The following is a 20,182-nucleotide window of genomic DNA, read 5'->3' on the forward strand; positions in this document are numbered from 1 at the left end:
TCTCCAGTGCCGCCCGTCTGTCCCTGTTGGACGCCAACATGTCCTCCCTGTGTGACTGGCAAATGGAGTCTGTTGCCTGCTGTAGTTGTTCCATCAGCCTTTCTTGGGGGACAATGGAAGTGACCACCCTATCCATGGCCTGAGCCATCATCTCAGATGATGCTGCCTGTTGGTTTGCCATACCGTATATGGATTTCTCCCATGCGGTATTGCCAGGTGGCGTATGGCCACAGCGTCGGCGGGCACCACACCTGTCTGGCACTGACTGAGGCTGCAGGACTGCATTCCCCCTCTGATCTGCTGGCCCAGGAACAGGATCAGATGTTGCGGAGTGTGACCCTGCATCCGTAACCACCAAAGGCGGACCTACCAACACTGACATCCCCATTGAGGGTTCTACCCCTGGTGCAGGTGGGTTGGACAGTACAGAATCCCTCCTAGAAACACTTACCTCCGACGGCACATAGGTCCCATCATCCGAATCGACACCTGAATAGAGCTCGGGGGAGGTGCACCCAGAGACACCCCTTGAGAGAATGGTCTGCAGCAAGTGTGGGTTCTCACCCACCACCACACCACGTCCCTCACTGGTGCCCGGTCGGGCCTGAGACCCCTCCTGGGTCTGCACCTTCTCCACAACCCCAGCAGTATCAAGTGTGTCATCCCCTGCAAAGACATGAAAGAAAAGAAATGGGAACAGGCATTAGCACCATGGCACACAATTAGGGCTGAGAAGCAACAGAACCAGTACTTCATTGACACATGTCCCACATAACTTAACCCTCCCATGCATGCACTCTCACTGCGTATGAAGGGGTTGCAAATGGCACACATTGATGACACCAAGATGGAAGACCAACACATTTGCTGCATGCTGGCTAGCAGTGCCATCACACATTGGCCTGTGATTGGCATGTTCAATACACATACATGACACATGCCATCACACAGATGGCATGTACCATATCCATGTCACACATGTGACAATAGGACTGACAAATGCCTAGTGAAAGTGGTGGAATGCAAACAATCAGCCTGAGTGAACACAGAATAATACGCAACAATGTTGTGGCAAGATGACACTTCAAGGGCAACTGGCGTGAGGTTGGGCTAAATATCTACTGTTGCCAGAAGGGATACTGCAATACCCAAATCCTGGTGCGCAGAATGTATTGGATGAAGCACACGGGTGACCCAAACCACTCAGGCACACACACCCTCACCTGGCACTCAATCAGAAGCCCTCACACACACACCATGCACATGGATGACACATACATGCATGTGCACTCACCGGACAATGCCTCGTAATCTGGCAGGTCTCCCACGCCTTGGCTGTGTCCCTCCGTGATGTAGGTCCCAGCAACATACACATGTGGAGTGAGTTCAATGTCCTCTGCTGGAGACCCACCTCCAGTCACTAGAGTAGCGGCATGACTTGAGGCCAGCTTTTTCTTTGCCCTGCGCTTCAGGTCATTCCAGCGCTTGTAGCAATCATTAGCTGTGCGCCTCACGAATCCAAGGGCATTTATGATGTCCGCGATGGTCTGCCAGTGTGCCAGACGTTGTGCAGGTGTGGTCTTGCATCCTGCAGTAATCACCATTTCGCTGTCATGTGCGGACACATACTCCACAAGTGCATCAAGTTTGGCCTGATTGAAGCTGGGCTTCCTTGGCGGGCCGGACTGTGTAGCCGTGTCTGGGGCATCAGCCTGTACTGGACGAGCACTCTTCCTCTTCCGCTTGGAAGGTGGTGGGGATCCTGAGTGTCCTACGCCGCTCTGGACACTAGGGGCAGGAGCCCCAATGGACTGTGGACTAGGAGTGTGGGAATGAACACTCACCATGGGACTTGGTACAGGCATTAGCTGAAGTGTGATGTAGTCAGGGGGAACGTCAGCAGGATGGACTGGGACCGACACTGTCCTGGCTGGGAGACTCAGAGCTGGGGTGGATGGAGCCGCAGCTGCCCCTGCAGCCTCCCCACCCTGCCTACTCGGGGCAGCAGATGACATAGCTGCCCCTGATCCACGTGGCCTGGTGACACCAACGTGCACCGCCACATGTGGCCTAGACCTGCTGACCTGGAAGTCAGCCATGGAGTCACCCTGTGCCAGGTCTGGTGCCACAATGGGCTGTTCCAACAAGGGCTGAGCAGGGATGGTGTCAGCCACGTTACCCTCAATCAGGGGGGGGGCATGGGTGTCCCTGACTGGTGATCCACACACGGGGGCTAGGGGCACCCTGCAAGTCCCGGCCACGTCGCCTACCATATCCACCATGCCCACCTCTTGAGGCTCGGCCACCTTTGCCACCCTTACCGCGTGCTCGCCTCCCAACCATGGCACTGATGTTGTTGTGCATATGGGATTTGCAGTAAACTATTGTCCTGGGCAATTGGGGGTCAAAGGGGTAGGGTACTAGATGGAATTCGTACCCTAGTGCTCTAGCAAGGCTGTATGTGACCCCTGGGGGAAGATGACGGGTCACGCAACGCACAGGCACCCCAAAAAAGGGAGATAATGTGCACGCAACCCCTCCTAGACCACGTGCTTGGAAAAATAAACCTGCACTACGCTGTGGCACCCAGAAACACAAAAATGAACGTATGCGTGTCACACGCAGCCTAGAATGACTTCTGAAGGGGTATGCAACAAACGGGGCAAGACAGATGTTAAATACAGATGTTAAATACGTGCGCGACTCACTGTCTGCCTGGAAAAATAGCGTGAAAAAGAGGTGCGTGTGCGCGTTGGCAACACCCCCTGCCAAAAGAAGAATTGTACGCTGTCTGAGGAGACAGGACAACAGAAGAAGTGAACGCTGTTTGAGGAAACAGGCCCAGGAAAAAGACAAAAAGAGAAAAAGCTGTCAGAGGTAACAGGGAGTACGAACTTGGAACGCCGTGAAGTAAATTGCGTGTGAACCGACAAGTACAGATTTCACCCACTCGCTCTCTACGAAAAGCACGTACAAGGAAATGGCGTTCTACACGTACCTTTTAAACATGCCCACACGTCCAGCGTCACTTTCGCGTGTACGCGCTAAGGCCCTATCCTCCAATTACACGAGCTGACACTCTGACATGCAGTCATTGGACGTGTAACATGCACCCATGTACAGGGAAATGCCTGCGCACGCACGTCACATACGCGCATACGCGCTGAGGCCCTTTACACCAATTACACGGTATGACACTCTGACGTGCTTATTTTTTCTACGCGCCATGGAAAACGCATGTACGCGTAACGTCATAGACGTGCCTACACGCTGGGGGCCTTTGGGCCAATGAATTTGCGTACGTGTGCTGACGTGCTTACACGCTAAGGCCCTTTCCTCGAATTACACGCAGACGTGCTGGATTTTCACGTGCCAAATCACTCCGTATCAAGCTGGCCACGCGTAAGCACACGGAAGACCACGCTTTTGCCCAGAAGGCCGAATTACTGCCCCTGAGAGCCCCGAGCACGCTCCCACCTGCCATCTGCTGCTGCCTGACTGCCTGCTGCCAACGTGCCCTGCCATTTGCTGCCTGCACATCAGCCAGGGGTGCTGTTGCTGTGACCACCCCTGCTGGAACTGAAGACTCCCGACTGGGATTCCATCGCTCCACAGACCAGCCCCAGGACCCAGTTGCCCGCCCACTCCTGCCTCTGGGGTTGTCATGTCGGGCACTGCAACATCTGGCACCACTGGCAACCCCCGGCCAGAGAGGCAGAGGGGCACCAGCTTCACTGCCACCGAAGTTGGTATCCTGGTGGAGCAAGTCCTGGGGCAGTATGATGCGCTCTTCGGAAGTTTGCGCGCCGACAAGGAAGGACGGACTCGGATCTGGACGGACATCGTGACTGCCATCAACGCGGAGGGGGTGGCAGTCCGACTATTCCACCATGTCAAGAAGCGCTGGGAGGACTTCAGGTCCAGGACCCTCAACAAGGCCTGGCGCCTCTTGAAGGCAGCGGATGCTAAGGGGCACCGGGGCCACTTGTCGGAAGATCAGATGAGGGTCCTGGAACGCATATTCCCAGCGCTCCACGTCCAGGTCCTTGAGAGGCAGACCCTTCTGAAGTCGAGCGGTAAGTGTACATGCATCCTGATTGTAAGCTGTGCGTGTGGTGGTGTGCCAGTAGTGTGCAGGTTGCACATGTGTTTTATGGGGCCAAGTATGGGTGGGGGTGTACAGGGCCGTGAGGCTAACACACGCGAGGGCTCTCATGTGTGAGACATGGATGGTGCTTGTGTGTGTAGGCTTGCATGCCAAATGCAGATGTGTGGGCACACATGTTTGAATGAATGTGTATGTAAGTAGGCATGTTCGTGATGTCACACATGGATGTTAGTTTCAGCTGCATGTATCTTTGGCAGATGTGACATGGATGCCGATCTCAACACTGCGACAGTTGGCAGAGGTGTACACATGCATGCAAGTGTGGTGGTGTGTGTGCATGTGTAGTGCACTCCCTGTGTTGCATGTGATGTCTGGCTCACCTTTGCCTGCTCATGCTGTTGTATGTGTATGGATGGTGCTGGCTATTGCGATATGGCTGTGGTATGGCTCATGTGTGCGAGTTGAAATGACATGTGTGTTGGCGATTGTGATGCCATGTCTGAGGTTTGCCAATGCCACTCATGTACAACTGTCATGTGTGTATGTGTCCATTGTACAGTGCCCTGATGCCTGTGTTTTATTTCACCCTGTCTGCAGTGTCAACTGATGAAGAGGGCGGAGAAGGTGCTGTGGAGCACAGCGGCAGGGATTGCACCGCCAGCCGGAGACGCAAGGCCCGGCTCCCCTCCCAGGTTGTCATCTCGTCGGGGAGTGAGGAGTCTGGTGCCGCATCCCAGGCCGCAGCTGCTGGGGTTAGGTCCAAGAGGCGGAGGTCGGAGTTGGACTCCTTGGCAGCAGAAGGGGCAGCTGGGACCCCACAGGGCCCAACGGGGGAAGATGGCACGGAGTCATCCAGGTTGGTGGGGGGTTTGGTGGAGGAAGAGGCCGTGCAAGCGTCAGAGATGGGGTCTGGAGGTGGGGATTCCACTGGTGCTAGTGGTGCAGTGCAGGACCAGGGACAGGAGGCAGCACAGGCCGCCGCAGAGGTGCCTGTGTACAATCCTGTCCCTGATCCTGTCACTGCATCATCTTGCACCAGCAGGGATGCCTACGTCCAGAACCGTTTTCAGGCAGGGGATGAGTTTAGAACAACTGGCCTTCCTCTGCCTGCGGTCGTGGCTCTCCAGGTACGGGTTGAGCCTGTCCTGACTGGTGTGGCGTTGCGTCAACGGGCCATGCTAGGTGACCTGCAGTCTTTTCATGAGGAGACTGCACGTCATCTTGAATGGCTCGTTGACCGCGTCGGCTACTGGGACAGGTCACCCAGGCCGGATTCCTCCGTTTGCTGGAGCTTGTTCTGACCCCCTCCTCAACTGAACACCCTATGAACCAGTCATCCTCCGTGCCATCTTTCCACCCATTTGTCACCTGGGTGCCCTGTGGAGCTGCCTCTGACGGTGTGGCCAGGCTGGTGGAGGACATATCCCTGCCACAGTCGGGAGTCGGACGTCCAGCAGGGGTGGCCACATCAACGACTGGACCCCAGCCGGTGGAGGATGTGCAGGCAGCAGGAGCCAGGGCACGGGCACAGGCACAGCAGCAGCAGGAACGAGGCGGGAGCCATGATGGCTCAGGGCCTTCGACATCGGAGGGGCATGCATCGGCCGGAGGGCAGGAGGACCCAGGACGGGAAGTGTCTTCCGTGTGGCAGCGGTTGGGCCATGCCATAGATGCAGAGTGGCAGCGGGCGGAAGAGGCACGGCTCACGATGGTCAGGGCGGAGAACTCCATGCGGAGGGCCCTGAGGCGGGCCGAGTTCCTCGACGCAATCTGCAGGGAGTTGGAGGAGAACATGTCGTTATCCCTGCGGACCCTCGGGCCATGGAAGAGGACCGCCTCCGAGACATTGAGCAGGAGTTCGATGATGCCCTGGCCCGGAACATCCAGAAGTGAGCCATCGGACTAGCCCGCTGCCCTTGTAAATAGTTCTTTAGTGCTAAATTTCCTTACGGTTTTGTTTTGTTTAGGGGCGCTTGGACAATTCGCCAACTTCTTGTATATATAGTTCTTCATTAGGTAGGATTTTATTTTATAGGTTTCATTTAAAGGATTGGGCACATGGACCCTGTATGTATGTTCACTTTGTACATAGTTTGACAATGGATTTGGATTGTTGATTTTTTTTTCCCATGGATCAATGGTTTTTCATTATTTTTGCACCTTGGATTTATTTTCTCAGACTGACACTTTGGAGACTTGCTTTTGGATTGCTTTTCATTTGGATTCCATGCATCTTTTTCATTTATGGGACATGCTGGATTTCATTTATTATTTCCATTTTCTTCTGTTCCATTTCATTGCCTTGCTTTTCTGTTTATTACATTATCATTTGGTACTTCAATGTGTGGTATTCTCTCTTTGGTTTCATGCATGTCACAATGTGTGTTTTATCATTCACATGCTGTCATTGTGTGGGTTTGACGGATATATGTTGATGTGCAGATTAGCCATTTGGGATGCATCATGTGCTGGTGATTTCTTTGTGGGGTGGATGTCATACCTGGTGGTGTGTTCGGACTGGGGTGGCGTAGGCAGTGTATTGAGGGGGCATGGGGGCCATGATTATGGATTGTCATGAGGTGTTGGGGGGACATGTATGGGGGCCTGCTGGCAGGTGCCCTTCACTGCTGGGGGTGGGGGTGTTGGGAGACATGAGTGGGGGCCTGCTGGCAGGTGCCCTGCACTGCTGGGGGATGGTGGTGCAGGGGGACATGAGTGGGGGCCTGCTGGCAGGTGCCCTGCACTGCTGGGGGTGGGGGTGCAGGGGGACATGAGTGGGGGCCTGGTGGAGGGTGCCCTGCACTGCTGGGGGGTGGGGGTGCTGGGAGACATGAATGGGGGCCTGCTGGCAGGTGCCCTGCACTGCTGGGGGGTGGTGGTGCAGGGGGACATGAGTGGGGGCCTGCTGGCAGGTGCCCTGCACTGCTGGGGGGTGGGGGTGCAGGGGGACATGAGTGAGGGCCTGGTGGAGGGTGCCCCTGGATGCTGGGGGGTGGGGGTGCTGGGAGACATACGTTGTTGATCAGTAGTGCAAGGTGACATGTGGCTTGGCTGGGGGGCATGCCCATGGTGGATGGGCTGCCTGCGGGACATGAGCAGGGGTGCAGGGTAGTCCCCTGTGGTGTGGGCTGCCTGCAGGGGCCGTGAAGGGTGTAGAGGGAACACCTGGGAGGACCCACACGGCCAATTCACGTGTAGTACTCCCCAGAACCCCTGAAATACACGTACCCTGCTGAAATCGCGTGTGAGACTTCCCGCGCACCCTGAAATACACGTACCCAGAGCAATCGCGTGTGGAACTTCCCGCGCTCCCCTGAAATACACGTGCGCTGATGGAATTGCGTGTGAAACTTCACGCGCACCCCTGAAATACATGTACCCAGGACAATCGCGTGTGGAACTTCCCGCGCACCCCTGAAATACACGTACCCTGCAGGATTTGCGTGTGAAACTTCATGCGCACCCCGAAATACACGTACCCAGGGCAATCACGTGTGGAACTTCCCACGCACCCCTGAAATACACGTACCCTGCTGAATTTGCATGTGAAACTTCCCGCACACCCCGAAATACACGTACCCTGCAGGATTTGCGTGTGAAACTTCATGCGCACCCCGAAATACACGTACCCAGGGCAATCGCGTGTGGAACTTCCCGCGCACCCCTGAAATACACGTACCCTGCTGAATTCGCGTGTGAAACTTCCCGTGCACCCCGAAATACACATACCCTGCAGGATTTGCGTGTGAAACTTCACGCGCACCCCGAAATACACGTACCCAGGCCAATCACGTGTTGAACTTTCCGCGCACCCCTGAAATACACGGACCCTGCTGAATTTGCATATGGAAATTCCCGCGCACCTTGAGATACACGTACCCTGCTGGAATCGCGTTTGAAAATTCACGCATATCCCGAAATACACGTACCCAGGCCAATCGCGTGTGGATCTTCCTGCGCACCCCGAAATACACGTGCCCTGATGGAATCGCGTGTGAAACTTCACACGCACCCCTGAAATACATGTACCCTGGTGGGATCGCGTGTGAAACTTCCTGCGAACCCCTGAAATACACGTTCCCCGCTTGGCGTTTGCTCTTTGGCAGCCCTGTAAACTGGTCCAGGGTTAGCGCAGACATTTGCGATGATTTGGGGATTTTGATGGATTTTCCTTGCGCGAGGGCGTTCTTGGGGGCATAACTGGCGCTGCTGCAGGGTCGCTGCACCACTCTGCGCCACGGCTGGTTTTGGAGGCTAAAATCCATGAATACGCTGTGCGATGAAATGGATTTTATCGCACGCGGCTGGCACAGTGTATCGCACGGGGACACTGTGCGCCAGCCGCGTGGACCACTTTTGTGCGAAATTCTATGAATTACCCTGTAAATCTCTGCTAATCCACCTTGACACCATGAGGGGTGGGGAAGAATCGAAACCTCTTTGCGGTGTAATTACGCGTTGCACAAAGAAAGAGGGCCTTATACATTGCTTGCTGTGTTACATTCAGGTTGTACTAATTTATGAATACAATACATTTTCCAGCTAGCTAAATATTCTCATTGCAACAAAAGCTCATAAAATAAATTAACCGGGTACTTGAATTAGTGCTCGTCCTTCATTAAAACAGTTCATATCTCAAGGTCTGTACTTACGGCCTTAACACATGTTGTCAAAGTACGAACATTCTGGTCAGGACGACTAACTACTACATTGGTTTTACGTAATATTATGCATGTATTTATATTCTAACTACAAGATGAGGTAGCTTAGTGCTGGTGTGCACAGTATTATGCTGGTTATGCCTGTCATTTCTCTTAGCAGCATCATTTCATACGTTAATATTCGTCATCCACAATTCCATTCTGACCTAGATTGTTTCACCTATGCATATGACTTTGGGATTGTGGATTTAGTTCTCGTTTTTCCAACTCTACTGGTTTCAAGCAAACTAATAATGTTATATTTCTATGGTATTTGAATGCATACTATTTTGGTCAAAATCTGCATTTGAAAAGTATGTTTGTTATTAATACTTAGATTTGCACCAGCATTTCTGATTGTAGTGACTTCATAGACAATATTAACTAAAACATCTTTTAGTGAACTTAAGGATATACTTCAAGCATAGTAGTCGAGTCTTCACTCAATACCAATTCACTGAAAAGACAAGCTTATGATGCAAAACCTTGAAACACCCACAAACGTATCTCTATCCCATGCGCTGCTCATATCCTTAATCAAGCCCTCACAGAATTACTAAGGACATTGTTGATTGTCAAGACTTGATTGCAGCGTGGAGTAAATGGACCTCCGTCCCTAAGCAACAAACAGCGAAATAGAAGCTACTCGCTGTTTGAGGATTAGAGCCACAGGTGGTGGAAAGAACAGGAACACTGAGTCTCCGGGTGGCTGCTGTAAGAAAATGGGCATGTTAAGTAAACGGGTCAATATATATATATATCCTGCAGTATCAATGATATGGAAGACACAAGCAGCTACCAGATGATGGAGCAGAGGGAGGATCTGATGGAGGATCGGGTGTCACTATGTAGTCCTGTTCTCTAATAATGCTGGTGTAGGGAAAGGGGCAACAAGGTAGAGGGAAGGAACCAGTTAGCCCACCAGCAGCACCTGAATGTAGAAAGGGCAGAGTCGATGAACCAGAGCTACTTTCAGCACATAGCTCTGGAATCCAGAGTTCCAGATTTGAAGGTAATCAGAATTGCCAAGGGAGAAACCAAACACAGTCCGTGAAAACAATCCGTGGTCAAGCCGTGCAATCACTGGATACAAGGTTGCAGAAGGATTAGGCAAAGAAGTCCAAAGAAACACGGTCCGTAGTCGTAGAAAGCCAAAAAACACAATCCGAAAGTCCAAGAACGCCAATCACCGAGTAGAACAGCTGAGAAGCCACGCTCGCCTGGAGAGCAGCTGTTTTCTTTCCTGGTTGAGCTATCACGTGATTTCAGTACGTGCCTTACGTGATGGGAGGGCATAACGGGAAGTAGTCCGAGAAGCCATGTCATGTGATCGGTTCCCGTGCCAGACGTTCTTTCTGTATTTCGTGATGGCAGGTCTCTGCCTCCTTATCAGAGACGTACATAGCCGCTACGGAAGCCGCCAAGCACGAAGAAATGGTGCCCAGGAACTCAGCGGCGTGCCTCTGGGTTTCTGATGCTGCAGGTGGGCAACGTGTCGGCTACAAGGGCGGGCTGTCTGGTGTTTTGTATGGGGCAAAGCCCGGGGCACAGCGGGCATGGGAAGGGTCTGCACATGAGAGGGATGGGATGAAGGATGCATGACATTGATGATATCACTGTTAAGATATCTTACCCTACCATTTACATCATCAATGACATCAGGTGAGTCATGCCCCTGATGCACTACCAATCCCTGTGTTATTTGCAGAGCATGGTCACATACCACACCCTGCATCTAGTGCATCTGCGTCAGGCACACTTCCTCCTCCCACACTAAGCACAAGACATGTTGTCAGCCTATATTGTCAGCCTATACCACCTAATAGTAATGTTATATGGGTCGTACATCTGTGGTATGGTCTGTGGCCCTCCCCCATGCACAGTAGCTCTGCTCCAACGGTCTACAGGGTAATGTGTTGTAATGGAACCCTGGACTGCTTATATACGTTCAAGGTTCGACATTCGTTTTCAGTTACTGAACAGTTACTGCTTGAGGGTGACAGCGGCTGGGCGCTGGGGTTCGTCTCTTAATAACCATATGTTTCACCCTTACCTGTCATACAGCCCTACTTCACTGGCAACGAAGATCTGTAGCCTTGCGGGACGAACCAGAAGCGCTGCATAGGATGCACATCCAGGAAAGGCCCGGCCTACAGGAAAGACCGTACATACGTCAGCCCACGCATGGCGTGTGAATGTGGCTGTTAAGGCAACAGGATAAAGCATTGGAAGGAATTAAAATATTGGTATGCCTCTCCAAAGACACTTTAAGAGACTATGAAAAACATTGCCCCTTACGGGGAACACCAAAGTTAAGGAAGTTCACCCCCACCAGAGATATTGGCATCTTTCACCAGAGACATTTTGTTACATAAGGAAAACAGTGCCCATTGGGGGAGCACCAAAGTAAGGAAAGTTCACAGTTGATTACACAAGTGCTGCAGCAACAGCTTTACAAAACAACTTGCCCTCACTAACCAAGTTCCACAACGACAACAAGAGAAGTAATTTCACCCTATAAAATTAACAATGCAGCAAAGCAGCAACCGGCCCCCACCTGCATTTATGCCTAACCCGGGCGAACCTCCTACAGCATGGGACCTGTGGATTGATGCTTTCAAGGTATATCTAAGGGCAGCATGGGGCGCCAAATACTCCGATGACGAGAAGGAGACAGTGTTGTTAAATTGTTTAGGAACAGAAGGGCTACTCATATCCAAACACATTCCAGAAGATAAACTGTTCCAGGTGCTGGAGAAGGAGAAATGGTAGTGAACATGTATGAGACAGCACTCAAGAAGCTGGAAGGGCATTTTGGCAAAAGGCTCAATGTGGTATTAGAAAGATACAATTTTTTCTCAGGAGCACAAGGAGTAGGGGAGTCGTTAGATGCCTACATCACTACTTTGCGTACACTCATTGCCACCTGCACGTTCCCTGGTCATGTTAGAAGAATATACAAGGGATCAGGCAATTATGAGGACATGCAATGCCAGAGTGAGGGAGAGACTATCGATTGATAGAGACCCCCCACTAGAGAAAGTGATTGAAATCGCCAAGGCAATTGAAGAATCACAAGTAAGTGTGCAAGAAGTGACCAAAAGGAATGAAAAGGAGAACCAAGGAACAGCAGTGTACGCAGTGATTGCCAGGAAAGGCATTGGAGAAGGAAGGGGGACATTTAACAGAGGAGAGCATTTTGTGAATAAGGACAACAGAGGGCCACCCACAACAAGACAAGTGTGCAGGAAGTGTAGTTCGATAGGTCATTCTACAGGGGCCAAGGAATGTCCAGCTCGGAATGCAGATTGAAGGAGGTGCAAGGGAAGGGGCACTTTGCACAGATGTGTAGAGCACTCGCAGAGAGTAAACAAATTGTGAGAATGTTAGATGCCTAGGGCAGCACAGATGGTGTGGTAGGATATGTGAATGAGGGGTTGCACAAAGGTATATTGCTGAGTGTGGGGGGCACAAAGGACAGGGCAATCGTCCACAGTAACTGTGAATGGTGCTCAGGTGGAAATGCTTGTCGACTCAGGGTGCCCCACACCATTATGTCACCGGAGTTGTATGTTAAAAGTAACAGAAAGGAAGTGTCCACCCTGAAACCTGACATAAATCCATATGCATACTTTCATGTACCTATAAAGGTCCTAGGTTATGAATGGGCAAAGTTGAATTTAAGGGCCGTACTGTAGAAGGGAAGCTTTATGTTGCACACAAGTGCAACAGCAGTGTCCTGGGGTGGGACGAGCAAGCTGCCTTAGACATTGAGATACACCCAGGGAAAGCAATCCCCATATTGTTTGTGTAGGAAGGGGGGGTGAGGTATTGAATGGGGCATTGTAACAGCTGAGTACTTTAAGGAGGCTTTTCCCACCACGTTCTTGGAGAAGTTGGGGAGAGTAAATGGTTTTTCACATAAAATTGTACTAAAAAGGGGTGCGGTGCCAAGGTCCACGCAGTTCGGAAGGTACATGTGATGGCTAGGGAAATATTGAGGAGCAAATTTGCAAAACTGAAGGATGCTGAAATATTTGAGGAAATTGAATGTTCTGAATGGTTGTCACTGGTGGTATTGGTGCAGAAGGCGGATGGCAACCTTAGAATGTATGTTGACTTAAAAGATCTTAACGCAAACATATGGGTCGATCGCCACCCTTCACCCAACATTATTCAGCTCCTGGTGTCAGTAGGGAATGCAACATGTTTCTCCACGTTTGAGCTATCATCCACCTATCAATAAATCGATTTGCATGGGTGTTACGACCCCTAACCTCTTTTGACATGCCTTTTGGGGTGTATTGATTTTGTCTTACGCCTTTTGGTTTGGCATCGGCATCCAGAGTATTTCAGAGATTAATTCAGATATTGTTTGGAGTGGTGCCAGGCGTGGAGTATTTCCAGGATTATATCTTGGTATGGGGCAAGATCCATAAGGAACATGATGGTAGAGTGGTGGAAATTATGCACATCCTAAAGAAATGTGGGTTGACGGTGAAATGGTCAAAGTGCCATATGGGGGTGCCAAGTGTCACATAGCTGGGTCACACGTTGGATGAGAAAGGGATGCGTCCCAAAGAGGATTTGCTGAAGGTGATGAGGAAGGCACATGTGCCAGTAAATAAAGGGCAACTCAAGACATTCCTTGGTATGACTGAATATTATGTAAGATGTATTCCTTCCTACGCTGAGAAAATGGTGAACATGCAAGCGTTATAAAAAAAAGTGCCAGGTTTGCGTGGACAGAATGTTGTGAGAAGGTGTTTGTCGATTTGAAGAGTGATGTAGATCATGCTCCATCACTGGGATCATTGAATCCAATGAATAAGAATGTACTGACAGTAGATGCTAGTGATGTGGGTCTGGGGGAAGTGTTGGAACAATTGCAGGCTGGGAAATGCCAGCCTATAGCTTTTGCATCTAGGGTGTTGAGGGATGCTGAAAAACATTAGGCCATCATAGAGAGGGAAACATTAGCAGCTGTGTGGGCATCCAAGCATTTCAGGACGTTCCTTTGGTGTATCCCCTATGTGGTCCAGATGGACCACAACCCCTCACATCCATATTGACGACTAACGGGTTGGCATCAGTTTCTCCCAGGATCGGAAAATGGATGACCAATCTACAGGAGTTTAATTTCAGAGTAGAGTACATACCAGGAGCTAAGAACGCTGTGGCGGATAGAGTACATACCAGGAGCTAAGAACGCTGTGGCAGATTGTATGTCCCGGTTGCCTAGTGGTTGCAAGGATTTGCAGGAGGTGCTCTATGAGAATACACAGGTAGCCAGTGTGTTTCCTGCAATTGACAAAAACGAATGGGACAGGGAGTGTGCCTTGGATCCTGAGCTGGCATGGATCAGGGAGATTTTGAGGTGCGGGTGGTGCGAACTGAATTGTAAGGAATTTGGAAAAGGTTATGTGCATATTTGGTGCAAACTGTCTGAAGGGCCATGGGGCATCACGAGAAGAGAGAGGTTGGTTCCTCTGCTCAGTTTGAGGTTCAAGTTAGTCAATATGGCATATGAAGGACACTTAGGAAAGTCTTTGACTAAGAGAAGATTGCAGGATTTGTACTTAGTGGCCGGGGATGGATGAAGAAGTTGAGGTGGCAGTGAAAGATTGCGTCACATGTGCGTAAGTGATAAGAGAAAGGCATTCAAACCACAGCCCATGTACCCCATGGAGATTCCTGATGATATGTGGTCAAATGTGACTATGGATATTGTAGGGGCTATGGATGTCTTGGGGTCAGAGTTAAAGTTTGTGGTGGTTTTAGTTGATTACACATCGCATTGGGTGGAGACCACAGCTTTGGAATCTGTCATGGCTCGGAAGATTGTGTCATTCTTTTTGGAGAAGGTCTCTGACAGGGAAGGAGTACCGGCTGGCATAGTGTCTGATAACGGGGTGCAGTTTGAGGCAAGATTTCCTGAGGAAATTGCTAATAAGGCACCACAAGACTGCATTATACAATCCATCAGCTAATGGTTTAGTGGAGAGGATGTACCATTTTGTCAAGGGTGCCATTCAGTTGGCTGTGGCCAACGGTTTGATTTTGACACTCCCCTTTTGAACTCATGAGAGGTAGGAGAGCAGGTTTCAGGTTCAGGATTTCCGCCTTGGGGGGAGAAGTCTGCACCAAGGTGGCTATGACTGAAGTTTTTTAAAGGGTGTGTCTACAGCAGGAGAAGGTGTGTGTTGGGCAGTTGGGAAGGAGGCCTCTGGAAGTGTCGGTGGACGATTGTGTTCAGGTGAAACATCCACAATTTGTGTGTATATGGTTCCCTGTGTCCTGGTGAAAGTGGGGGCATGTTATGTTGTGTTGGATGATGGCTCAAAGTGGAGTAAAAAGAGGTTGGTGGTGCAGAAGGGGCCCGTTGTTCCATGCACAGTTGTTTCAGGTGAGGGAGCGGTGATCTGCCGTCCAGTGTTTCAGGAGGAAGACTTGTTGGGGAGAATTCCAGAACTGTGATCAGCGAAAGAAGGGATGTTAGTGTTGGTGCGAGGGGTGAGGTGAGTGTTGGAGTGGGTGGATCTAGAAGAAGGGGCCTGGTGCGCCTGGTGCATGAGCAGGAGGGAAGGCTGCCCAGGAAGTGTTTGCTGTTCCTGTTGCACCTGAGGAAGGGGACCAAGAGCAGGTCTGGTCCAGTGAGGAGTATGTTTTGTCAGGTCGTTCTGCGAGGATTAGGTTGCCTCCTATCAAGTTTAAAGATTATGGGCATTGGCGGACTAGGACGGGAGGTACCATTGCCCAAATGTAATGATATGTTCTCTAGAATTATTGCGTGCACTTTCGTGGTTGAATGGGATGATTCTGTTTGCTATTGTGTTCATTAAAATGAAAATAAGCTTACTTTGTAGCTGTTGAATGGGATGATGCTGTTTGTTATTGTGTGCACCATTGTTATTTGGGGTTTTCTGAACATTGTATTAGTTTGCCAACCCAGGGCCATGGTCATTACTATTGCATTTACCATGATGATGTGTTATATGATTTATAGTGATTGCTATTTGTTTTCCTTTGCATGTTAGTATTTGAGTTCTTTCTGTTTGCCTTTTTTCTTCTTTCCTTCTATCTTTCAGTTTCCTTCTATGAGGGGAAGAAGTATTGTAATGGAACCTTGGACTGTTTGTATACGTCCAAAGTTCCACATTCGTTTTCAGTTACTGAACAGTTATTGCTTGGGGGTGACAGCGGCTGGGTGCTGGAATTCATCACTTAATAAACATATGGTCCACCCTTACCTGTCATACGGCCCTTCTTCATAATGTTCACTTTTCTTTCTCCTTGGAAAATTGAGGCAATTCATTTATTTTTGTAGCTTTTTCCTCTATGTGTGCAAATATCTGAAGTGATTCAGAACAATGGTCCTGTTTCAGAACAGTGTCACTGTTTCAGAACAGGGGCAATGCTCCTCAACAGCGATACAGTTCTCGAACATATGCGAGAAACCATAGCATGACTCTCATCCCCTTTTTCCCTTGCCAGTATTTTTACCAATCAGATGTCTTGAACATTCGAGGCCGGTGAGACATATATTTTCATATTGTCAATGGTATCTTTATTATGGTCCGAAATGAAATGAGTTGCCAAAGGATATCTTGGATCTCCATTTCTATTTCCTCTTATGTGTTCCATGATCCTTATGTTTTGCTTCCTTATTGTGCTCCCAACGTACCATCCATTGCAAATGCACTTCATACCGTACACTACAAATTGTGTGTTGGGTTGAGGAAAACGTGCAGTTTATTTGCTTAAAGCTGTAGGAAGGACCCAGACTCCCTGCCTTTCTTATGTTTTTGCAGTAACATAGGCTGCTCCCAGCAATTGATGGTATTCATAAGTTAGGGGGCATTGAAGAAGATTGCACCAAAGCAATGTGTAATGTATGTCTCGTGTTGGGCGCCTTACACAATTGTCTCATTTTTCTGTTACCCAGAGATTTGAGATCTCTTTATCAGACAGCCTGAACTCAGAAGTAATAATGTTCTCTCATTCCAAAGGAACCACAGAACTTTTTGGACCAGATGTATTTCTCCCTGGGAATAGACACTCCTTTGAGATCATTGCCAAGTGTGGAAAAAAGACGGGTGAGTCTGTACACTCTCTTCATTCACCCATTTATTTTATTGTCCACTCTGCGTCTCTGACTCACAACCTGTTACCCTTTTAGTTTCAGCTATTAGGCATCACTAAAAACACTGCCTACATGACAAAAGTATTGTCATGGGAAGGGAAAGTAGGAATTATATGAAATGTAAAAAGGGCCACATTGCCTCTGGTTGTATGTTCACCCACCCACTGAATGCCTCTGCCCATGCTAGTCCGTATTGTAATTCCCACACATTACATGCCTCTCCCTGCCCAAAGAAATCCCTCTGGGATATCTTTGACTCTAGCTCTGTGCAGGTTTATGATCCCCTGATACAATAAATATGTCTTAACCAAGTGTGCCTTTAGCTACTGGATTTATAAGCAGTATGTGTTTTCTTGCACTGAATTTTTGTTAAAAATAATCATTGGCAAAGCCAACAGTTTTGATTATTGCATAGGTATTAGATGTGCATTTGCCAAGCACTGTCATAACATGCCCGGGTGCTACCGCCATTTGCCAGATATTTCCATTTTTTGGCCATTTATTAACATTATGGGAGGGGCTAGACAATTTGAATCCAATGCCTACACAAATGACAAACTGTAGTCTATGGCAGTCCTCGTTTTCTCATTGATACTTCATCAAAATGCTTCTAGAAGTGGTCCCACAGAGGAAAGACTGCGAATGAGTAAAGAGAATGAATACGTCTGTCACAATACAATATATAATCCATCCAAAGAAAGATTGGCCATTGGATGGACCAGGCATTGACCCCATCGTTCTCCTAGCAGTAATCTATCCAATGAGAAAACCAGTGTGTAATGGCTATGGGGATTTAAGTTATTTCTTATGATTAAAGGAGATCCATGCAGACAGCATCACAAGATTACATATGCTCTTCAGCATAACAACTCTCAAGATAAAAGAACATGCAAATGTGTCCTTTCAACCATAGAAACGATATGCATAAGCTCTTCCCTGGAAAGCCCTGCAAACAGTTGTTGTTTAGTTTGTGTGAAGCTTTGTCCGTGCTTTCTGAAGCGAACAATTGAATGTGGCTGCATTTCAAATTTATAATGTATTTTATCTTCCTGTTCCTTCCTCATCAGCTCAAAGAAAGAATTAATATTATGTGGAATATCCTTCGTTTCTGTAGCGAATGGGCATCACCAGATGGTAAGTTATCATTCTCGGCCAACCCAAAAGTTGTTCGAGGGAGATTATTCAAAGCAGTGTGAAGTTTGTAATCTCCCATCTTTCACTCATAACTGGCCCTGACTCTCTTCTTCCTGCTTTGATAACTATCCAACCCTTGCAGTTTCTCCTCTTTGTCTCAAGGAAATAAAAAACAGTAGGGCCAATTTGGATTTGGTATTAAAAAGATTAACTAGAGGTGGAAAATGATGACCAGGTAGTCACTTGCTTGTTCACACCTACACTGTCTCCTTATGACCTTACACCCTACTTAACTTAGAATATATGTTGAGGTCAGCACTTGGTGGCCCTGTGCACCTTCTCGTCATATCCAAGACAAGTGCCTGGCCCCCTCCATGGTGATCTAGACACTCCTTGCCTGCCCCTTCACCTTATGCAAGAGATAATGTGTTTCAGCACACACTACCACACTTTCTCAACCTCAATCCTACTCATATGAAAATCATACTACTTATCGCCTTGTGCTACAGTAGCTCACTGAAGCCATGTATGAAAAAACCTGTTGCAGTGCAGATCGTATGACCCAACATATGGGTCTATGAGCCATCCCGCCTATTTCATTTCTTTGGCCTAGCATTCTAAAACATCTGCCACAGCTCATCTATTAGATCCCTTCTCCCCATATGCTGTGCTAGATTACCTGATAACAATTATAGAACAGGCTCAACAGGCATGGGTCCACACGCCCCCTTGTCTTTCAGAGTGCCTTTGTTTAACTTGTGGCTTGCATTGCAGGATTTGCCACACCCATCATTACCTCTTAAATTATTTCTGGCCAACAGTCTTAGACTTGTAGGTATATATGTCAGATTTCCAATGCATCCGCATATACCTCCTGCACTGAGACCCAATAGCCAATTGGTTCAAAAGACACTTGAAGCCAATCATTTACCCTGACTGCTTGAAATTTCCAGCCTAATGCTGAAGAACGAATTCATGAACATGTAATACCTATCACACATTTCCTGAAGTTATGGCACTTGCACGCATTTGAAGCCAACCTCTCTGCTTCGTTGCTGGGTGGGGTAGCCATTATGAGGACATTCCAGGTCAGCTTTTAATGAATAATGGTTACATGTCTTCATAACGAATCCCATATGTCGAAAGCATTTTATAACGAACACTATATAATGAAAACGGATTAACCAAAATGCAACTAAAAGCACAAGATTAGTTCATATAATGAAACATGTATAACAAAATTAATATATATCAATAGTAAACAAATCATTCTGAGAAAAGGACCCTAGTGAAGTGGGACACGACCAAGACCACGTTTTAGCAAAAATCTGTGAAATTGTTACACAGCAGTAATACAAGAAAATGCAAAAAAAAAAAACAATAAACTAAAGGGATGGCACAATGGAATTAAACATTCAGAACTTGCCATCGACTTGGTGCTTTTTGCAACAACTAAAAAAAGAACAATCATATCAAGAACTACAAATTGCACAATGCATGTCTCGAGTATTGGAGCAACCAGCAACGACCAAAAGAATGTGTACTTGCATTTGAAAAGTAACAACAAATGGCTTATCTGAACAGCATATTTAGAAACAAATAATTCACTTACCACTGCAAACGCCAAAATTAAGAACACCAAATACCAACGCGAAGAACATACTGCAAGATAACCCAAATTAGGAAAAGCCATCCAAAAACAAAAAAACAAAAAAAAAATCCATACTCCAAGAACACCCCAAAAAGGTGTTCGATTAAAAAAAATAGTTCAAATGAATCCCAAAAAAACAAGCAAAATTCGAAAAAAAGGAACTCAAACAAGGCACTCCATCCGCTGCAACACGAGAAATCCAAAATGGCTGCGATGGTTCCTGTCTCTCACAATGAGAAACATGCATTATAGAGGGACACCTATTATTTATTGATATTTATATTTAATAATGTTATTTAATATGCTTTTTAAAAATCAAGTAAACGTATTAATTAAATATAAATGTTAAATGTATTCTCTATTAAATAATTCAATATAAAACACTTCAATATATGTGTTATTCGTTATAAAAAATTTGGTGACAGTATTCGATATAAAATGAGTCG

At 48.2% G+C, this 20,182-nt stretch overlaps 1 protein-coding gene across 1 annotated transcript in view; it reads left to right on the forward strand.

The window, feature by feature from the left end:
• LOC138504705 (uncharacterized) overlaps window positions 1-20,182 on the forward strand; it is a 581,301-nt gene that overhangs the window by 506,907 nt on the left and 54,212 nt on the right. Inside the window, exons 10-11 of the mRNA XM_069625257.1 lie at window positions 16,818-16,904; window positions 18,019-18,085. Of these exons, the coding sequence (XP_069481358.1) occupies window positions 16,818-16,904; window positions 18,019-18,085 (154 nt within the window). The remainder of the gene's footprint in view (window positions 1-16,817; window positions 16,905-18,018; window positions 18,086-20,182) is intronic.

The sequence above is a fragment of the Ambystoma mexicanum genome, chromosome 11 (genome assembly GCF_040938575.1).
Source record: "Ambystoma mexicanum isolate Mex_15411 chromosome 11, UKY_AmexF1_1, whole genome shotgun sequence".
NCBI classification, from domain to species: Eukaryota; Metazoa; Chordata; class Amphibia; order Caudata; family Ambystomatidae; genus Ambystoma; species Ambystoma mexicanum.